This window comes from Zeus faber (genome assembly GCF_960531495.2).
Source record: "Zeus faber genome assembly, chromosome: 17".
In the NCBI taxonomy this organism is placed as follows: domain Eukaryota; kingdom Metazoa; phylum Chordata; class Actinopteri; order Zeiformes; family Zeidae; genus Zeus; species Zeus faber.
Genome location: NC_137204.1, coordinates 24,624,191 through 24,632,127, shown reverse-complemented (window position 1 = coordinate 24,632,127; position 7,937 = coordinate 24,624,191). Strand labels below are relative to the sequence as shown.

At 46.9% G+C, this 7,937-nt stretch overlaps 1 protein-coding gene across 1 annotated transcript in view; it reads right to left on the bottom strand.

Moving 5' to 3' along the window:
• Nucleotides 1-2,360: 2,360 nt before the first annotated feature.
• ccnb1 (cyclin B1) overlaps nt 2,361-7,937 on the bottom strand; it is a 6,396-nt gene continuing 819 nt past the window's right edge. Inside the window, exons 3-9 of the mRNA XM_080018208.1 lie at nt 7,258-7,356; nt 6,970-7,149; nt 6,715-6,873; nt 6,379-6,615; nt 4,892-5,032; nt 2,864-2,974; nt 2,361-2,663 (exon numbers count right to left, since the gene is read on the bottom strand). Of these exons, the coding sequence (XP_079874334.1) occupies nt 2,556-2,663; nt 2,864-2,974; nt 4,892-5,032; nt 6,379-6,615; nt 6,715-6,873; nt 6,970-7,149; nt 7,258-7,356 (1,035 nt within the window). The 3' untranslated portion in view covers nt 2,361-2,555. The remainder of the gene's footprint in view (nt 2,664-2,863; nt 2,975-4,891; nt 5,033-6,378; nt 6,616-6,714; nt 6,874-6,969; nt 7,150-7,257; nt 7,357-7,937) is intronic.

Below are 7,937 nucleotides of genomic sequence, written 5' to 3'. Positions count from 1 at the left end.
GGCAAATGTGGATTACTTGACCAATATTTGAATATTTGGCATCACGACCCCCACCCCGCCGCGGGGGTCTAGCACCCCAGGTTGGGAACCCCGGGCAAAGTGCTCTGCGCCTACAGCCGAAGGGGGCAGAGCCACGGATTCTCGCAGGGGCGGGGGGGAATCTCCGCTCCGCGACGTAAAACGCGGCCTTCGCCCCAATGCCGCCAGAACACCCCACCAAAAAAAGAAGCCTCTCTTGGGGGGTCAGAAAGTTCAGCGAACGCGTGGTTTCTACCTGAGAAATCTATAAATTGTGAAAAAAAAATAAAAAAAATGAATGGCCCTATGTCTATTTGTACTTCCCTTCCCTGTGAAGAGAGGAGGCCTCTGTCTCGCTGGCGGAAAACACCCCCACCCACCGAAACCCTGCCTCCGCCCGCCGACTGTTTGTTTGACTTTGTCCTTATTGAATGAAGACCCGCTAACCGGGCCCACGGCAAGGTAAGAATGGGCAGGGGTCGTTTTGAAGGGTGCGCTTGTTAAAGCCCGACCCTCCCTCCTCGCCTCCGCCCGCCGTCTGCCATGATGTTTAGACTCGAAAAAGAGCCCTCGAAACCGCCTCGACACCACCCCCCACCCACACACCACCCCGGGGCCGCCCCGGGACAATCCGCGCTTGGAGGGGGGGGGGAGCGGCGGAGAAGGAGGGGGGGTCCTGTGTTTTTCTGCAAAGGCTCCCAGAGGTTTGAGGCGAGCGCTGCATTCTTCCCGGACCTCAGTGCTGACTGCTCGCTTCTCTTAAGGGGGGGGGTCGAGCTTGAATCAACACAAACGGGACGGATGTTATGTCAATTCGCCCGGGTTTACCGCGCCGGGGCTCGAGTGGAGTCGACCTGGCCCCGAGACGGGGGCCGTGCTTTTAGAGCTCCCACGTAATGGGTGGGGGGGGGTCTTGTAAAGTGATACGGCTGCCTGGGAATGACCTCATACCCCAAGCATGAGCTCTCGCTGTGGAGGGTTTTTATTTTGAGGTAAAAAAAAAAAAAAAAAGGGGGCCATGGAGTGACGGCCCGCCGCGCACCGTCGCCCCGCTCCTGGCTTTCCGGTCACCTGCCGCGACCGACGAGCTCATGCGGCACCGTCCAACGTTCCTGAATTCCTCGTTTCCGTTTGAAGCAGCTTTCGCATCGGAAACGTCGATGCCAAGTCGATGCCCCCCCCCCCGGGAGAGGACCCCGCGTCCTCCGGTCTCGGGTTATACGGCGACAGACCTCGGCCAAGCTGTCGCGGTGCGACGGCGGGCGGGGACGGGCGGCCCCTCCGTCGGGGGAAGGCCCCGGGGCAACCGCGGGTCGCGGGCGCGTTAAAGCGATAACAGCTCCCACCCTGCACTGCCTCGTCCATTAGCCTTGAATACCCGTCGGCCTGATGTGATCAATTGTAATTGGGGCGGTGCGTGCGTGTGCGTGTGTGTGTGTGTGCCCGGCGTGGCCTGCGAGCAGCGCGCTCTCTCTCTCTCTCTCTCTCTCCACATCTGCTGCTCGCGTAATGATCCACAGAGTCCTGCTCCGCAACACTTAGCGGGGAAACGGTTGGGAGATTTGGTTTCAGTCGGAGGCGAGAGAATTAAAGGCCGCAAATGGCGTCCGTCTTCGGACACGGATACCTCCCGCTGCCGGCTCGAGGCGCGCACGTCAGAAACGCGCCGGGCCCCGCGGCTCGCCCGCCCTCTCGGCGGACGCGTCCCCCTCGGCGAGCGCGGCTTGCTCGCCGGCGGCGGTCGCGTCAGGTCGAGACGTCCCGTGGAAGCGCGTTGGAATCGAAACGGTCGAGGTCAGCGATTCCTCGACACCAAAAAATAAAATAAAATTAAATTAAAAATAAAAAGGGATATTTCCTTTATTTCGCTGTTTTTCTTTTGGCCTGGCTCGCTTCTGAAGTACCGAAACCCACACCCAGATAAGAATTAAAATTGCCCGTCGATGCGCCGCGTCTTCTGCGGTTCTCGCCGTGCAATTTCGCCCCGCTCCGGATTCAAAGTGTATCCCGCAGAAGGTGGTTCGCGGCAGTGTGCGGCTGAAGGCCGAGGGACGTGCGCGTCGCTTGAATAACCCGTCTGCAGCCACCGAGCCTGCAGCCATGAGAAGTGACAACGCAGTCATTTCACTAAATGTGATATTTATATATTTTTTGACCCTTTTTAGATTTTTTTTTTACGTCAGAGCCGCTCAAAGTGAGGCCACCTTACCGTGCGGCGTCGGCGCAGAGAGAGGACAAACAAGTGCCGCGCCGGGTTCTTAAAAGTCTTTTAATATTCGACAGATAGTTTGTCCCTAAAAAAAAAAAAAAATTAATAATAAAAATCTGTGAAATATCTGCAAACACAAGCACCGGGCGAGTCAGAAGTCAACTCAGTCGTCAGTCCTGCGGCGCCCTCTAGTTGTTGAAGGGGGACGCGACCGAGGCGAAAACATAATTTCACTGGAACTGCACATTGAGAGACGTTTAAAAATATTTTAAAAAAGTAAAATAGAAAAACACACAAATGGATCTGTACAATTACACTTAAAAGCGTGCTACTGGCTTTTCAGCACGGCTGCAAGGTTTTTGATGTACGCCGATTTGAGCTGAGGGATGTTGGCGATCTCCATCATCCTGCGGGACGAGTATTTTTTCTTGATGGCCTGCGGAGAGAGCAGAGAGGGATGAAACGGGAGCTGCACCGTCCTGGCTCTCTCCGCATTTATGAAGGGGCCCCCCCAAACACATTAGCGGCAACACTTTACCTTTTTTTTTTTTAATTATTATTATTATTATTTTTATATAATGGTCAAGCAAAGTGGTAGGACTTGAAGTTTAAAAAAAAAAAAAAAAAAAACCTCACCGTGAGCTTGGTCTGCCCCTCGTCGATGGTGACGACGTTCCCTGCGATGTGCTGCATCACGGGGAGCAGAGCCTCCTCCGTGTAGTCCATGTAGTGAGACAGAGTTTTATCCTGAGGACGGGAGGGTCAAGGATCAAAACAGGCACCAGTGAAACATCATGTCTCCTGTGTTAGTGTCCGGACAGGTACATAGATAAGATTATAAAAATAATAAAAAATAAATAAATAAATAACATTTATTATTATATAAAATTTATTTATTTAAAAATAAAAAATAAAAAACACTGGAGATAGGCCGCAAGTAGCAGCATCTAAGTATTAATACTGACGGGAAGTCACTCGAGTGAAAACGACCACGTTGACATTTCGACTGTCTCGTAAAAACAGAAGGGGTGGGGAAGGAAACCGGGTTCAAAAAGTAAAATTCCACTCCAGGATTTTGAGTCAACCATTTGTGTTCGCCGATTACCGTCAAACCAAAAGTTCCCGCTGATGAGTGGGGTCAGCTGATCAGTGCACGGTGGGAGGAAAAACAAAACAAGGGAATTTTTCCACTTCAGCTCTTCAATGTACTTGAAGTATTAAAACTACTTTCAGACCCAGTGTCCTGATACAACGCCAATACTTCAGAAAGTGCCAATGTACCTTTGTTCCTGCAGATCCTGTATGATTTACAAAATATAAGCTGTGCCATAGTTAAAAGTTAGAGGAAAAACATTGGTATCGGTTCCTCTTGCTTTTGATATAAAATTATGGTCTGGGTGACGGTTCCTATTTTCCATATCATCCAATTTGCGCCACTCGAGGTCACCGACCCGACGGGCGGGGGGGGTGGTGTTGGTGGAGTCAATCACAGCACGGCAGTGAAATGGCAGCATGGGCGACTTAGGCTCAGTGTCAAAAGAAAAATGTTACATCTCGCACTGGAGAATATTGTGGGTTTTACCCAGATGTCGAAAGGTGAGGAGAACACAGCCCATCTGCAAGCCACGTAAAGGATGTGCCAGTGAAGGACGTGCAGAGCACTCATTATCTGCCCATGTGCGGGTGCACACGTTACGGGTTTTGGATGCAAGTCATAAAGTTAGTTATCCAAATGTAATCATTGTGAACTATTTATGGGTGAAGAAACATTCCTACGGTTATATTTCATTACCGTAACATTCTGAGTAGATTTGTTTTTGATTAAATAATTTTTTCTGTTTGGCATTTGAACTTGGCGTTTGAATTGAATTGTGATTAACGCTTTCGAAACAATCGTCTTGAGCAGGGCTCGGCAGCTTTGAAGTACTTGAACCTTTCTGCAAGAATACGGTTAAAGTTACGTGAATAAACATTTATAAAAGTGTGAACATTTTATATATATATAAATAAAAAACAAAAAAATAAAAACATCGCCTCTATTCAAACAACAGCTCCCCTTTTTAAAAGTCTGTTTGGGACGACAAAATCGCGGCATCACGTTCCGTTCAACCTCATTATCGCCGCAATACAAATCACACCCACCACGTTAACTACTCTTATGGAGCGCAGGGCAGAGATCTGGAGAGCAAACGGGGAGCTGCCGGGTGTCAAATCCTGGGAAAAGGGGGAAGCCAAACTGCTTTGTAATTAAGGATTTAAAATTCCCCTCGTCATTCGTGCTGACTAAGGGGGCTCAGCGGGACATGCCGCTCCACCACAAACATCTCTAAATGCACAGTAGGAGGCAGATTCCAGAGACTATTATAACCTCTTAGGGGGGGGAACAGCAGTCGATCTTCCTTCAATCGTCGGTATATGATCCGATTGCCAATCGGCAAGCCAACGAATGCAACCTTTTTTTTTTTTTTTAAATAAACAAAACAATCTAATTTAACATGACTGTTAGAAATTTAGTAAAAAAAAATTAAAAATAAAAAAGTATAGATACTTGCTTTGAAACGTGGTGTAGTACAAGTCTTCAAAATATAATATTCTGAAGTACTTTGTTACCGCAACATTGCATGTGCAAAACTTAAGTGTAAACTAAATAAACACACATCGTACCCAGTCGCTGCACCCGAAGATCTTCAGCACGAGGGCCAGCGCCGCGCTCGCCACCTGCGAGGGAGGCAGGTGGGCCATGTCGTAGTCCACCATGCAGAGCTCCAGGAGGTACTTGGCTACTGTGTGCTGCTCCGCTGTGACCTGCAGAGAACGGACGCGTTCCAGCTTTAGATACTGAACTACAAGATTATAAACTAAGAATTTGTTAAATTGACAGGATGGGGAAAGGTCACGATCATGAAAGTTCAGTAAGACATCAGATGTTATACAAGTAACTGTGGTTCAGTGATTGTCATTTTCTAACTTCTTAAGTGGCATTAAAAAAAAAAACAACACTAAATATACATATATAAAAATATACAAATATACACCAGGAGGTGTAGTAGCAGAGCCCGCAGGATCATGAAGGATCCTCATCACCCCAACAACGGACTGTTCCAGCTGCTGCAGTCGGGTAAGCGCCTCCGCAGTCACACAGCGAGAACAGAGAGACTGAGACAGAGTTTCTTCCCGCAAGCCATTAGAACTGTCAACGCTGACCTCACCAGGGGTCCTCACTGAGACACAAACATAGGCTCCACTACTTCACTGTACTGTATGTAGCAGACTGTACCGCATACTGTGTCACTGTTCTGTTGGTTGTTCGGTGTTACTGGATTGCTGTGCCGTACCTTGTATACTGTGCTGTATATCTCACAAACACTACTTCACTTTAGTCACACGTCACCTGAATGCACATATCTGTATATACATAAACAGCCTATCCCATATACATAAGTCTATCCCATATACATAAACCTATTCCCTGTATCTATTTTGTACCCCCACCCTGTATTACCCTTGAGTTCTTATTTTATTCTATCTATCTATCTATCTATCTATCTATATATTTTTTTTTTTTATTATTTATTTATTTTTTTTTTTATTTTATAGTATTCGACTTACTGCATTACGTTTAAGGAATCAGTTAGTTGGTCAAGTAGAAATTCTTAGGTAGCTACTGTGTCCAGTCTAGAACATATTGTGTGTAATCACCGGGTGCGTTGCATTGACATTTCACTGCATATATGTATGAAAGTATGTACAGTATATGTATGTGACGAATAAACCTCTTGAATCTTGAAATGTATCCTATGGTAGAAGAGCTTTTTATGTGCAGGAAAGCACACACTTTCTGGGGCCATAGTTCACAAATTGTTTTAAATTATAATTTTTTACTGTCAATTTCCCCCCCCCTCAAACCGTTCAGCTTTTACTCCAATAGTCTGTAATGAGACACACCAAACCTCACCAGAACAAATTCCTACAATATGTAAATGTACCTGGTGGAATAAACAGATTTGCATTTTCTCTAATCAAAAACACTGATTTAAAGTCCCCCTCAAACTTGGAAGGAAATCAGCGAACGGAATTTGACGATTTCACAAAAAAAAAAAAAAAAAAAAAAAAAAAAAAAAAAAAAAAAGGAACGGCCGCGAACTGCGAACCTCGGCGATCTTGGAAGCCCTCCTGAGGAACTGTATGGGCAGAGGACGACCCAGCGAGAAGCCGAGCACCGTCAGGATCCGCCGCTCCATCTCCCTGATCTCGGCGATGGTGTAGGTGAAGTCCGTCACGTAGACGAAGTCGTCGATCGCCGGAGGGTGAATCTCCTCGTACTTGGCGGCGAGGAACAGGGCGGTGACGCCGACCAGCTGCAGCTTGGTCTTGGTAACCGGCTGGTCCTGTGCAAAGGGAGGAACGTTTTTTTTTTGTTTTGGTACAAACAAAATAAATCCATGTTTCGCTATTGTGTCGTGTACAAGGCGTATTCAAGGCGTCACCTGAAGGAAGCGGTCGATCACGGCCACCGCCATGAACATGGTTTCCTTGAGGAGTTGAAAACTCATCGTCACCTCCGCCAGCCAGTTCACCAGGAGAGCGCGCATTTTCCCAGTCACTTCCTGTCCCTGCAGGAAGCTGGGCCTGATGGCCTGAGCAGTCTGTGGGGTGATATGGAGGTTATGGGGAGATAGTTGGGGTTAACGGAAGGCGTGGATTATGAAATATCACCAATTTGGGGGTGGGGGTAAAACTACCTCAAGGTGCCGCATGTACTTGTAGATTTCCTTCACATATTCACTGCAGAGCACAGAGTTGTCGCAGTCATCGGCGTCCACGTCCTTGATGTCGAGCAGGACGTCGGAGAAGGCCTGGCAGAGGTTGGACGACTCACACCCGTGGGTCTCCATCGGAGACAGAGCCTTGCGCTCAGGAACCTACCACAAGGAAGGGGGGAAAAAATAATTAAAAATAAATAAATTAATTAATTAAAATATATATATAAACAAATAAAGCCAGACTTTTACAATATGAGCTTCTCTCACCGTGGGTTGAACCTGCACGGGTTTCACAGTCTCTGGAAGGGGCACCGTCGCAACCGTAACAGCTTTTTTGCGCTGCACGTTGCGTGTAGGGTTAGCCGCCTGGAAGAGGAGAGAGAGAAAAAAAAATAAGAATAAAAATAAAAGCGGGTTAGGACGGGGCTTCAAACTTTATGGCAAGGCAGCAATGTTTGTGTAGAGTGCAACATGCATATAAATTATGCATTTTATTAATTAGTGAGGGCAAGTATTATGACTGGGTATAGTTTAAAAACAATTGAGATACCAGTACCTCAGAGATACCAATACAGTACTTCTTGCAATACCTTTTTTTCCTACTATACCCATCATGTGAATGGAAGCATTCAGTTGCGTAAAAATGCCACCACTCCTCCCCATCCAATTGATTTTTTACACCAATACATTTTGAAAGTGTTCAAATTATTATTATTATTATTATATTTATTAAATAAATGTACAATTAAGTATTTGGGCGGTTTCATTTTAAACAAAGAGCCAGTAAAGGAGGTACTAGGTATTTGTTCATATGGACACATTACTGTTGTTTTAAGACAGACTTGAAAAACTGTGAACCTATCATCACAGACTGTTGTAGCTGCTGCGGCAGTGAGCCAATCACACGTCGCGGTAAAATCGAAGAACGCTTGCTGTGATTGGCTGCG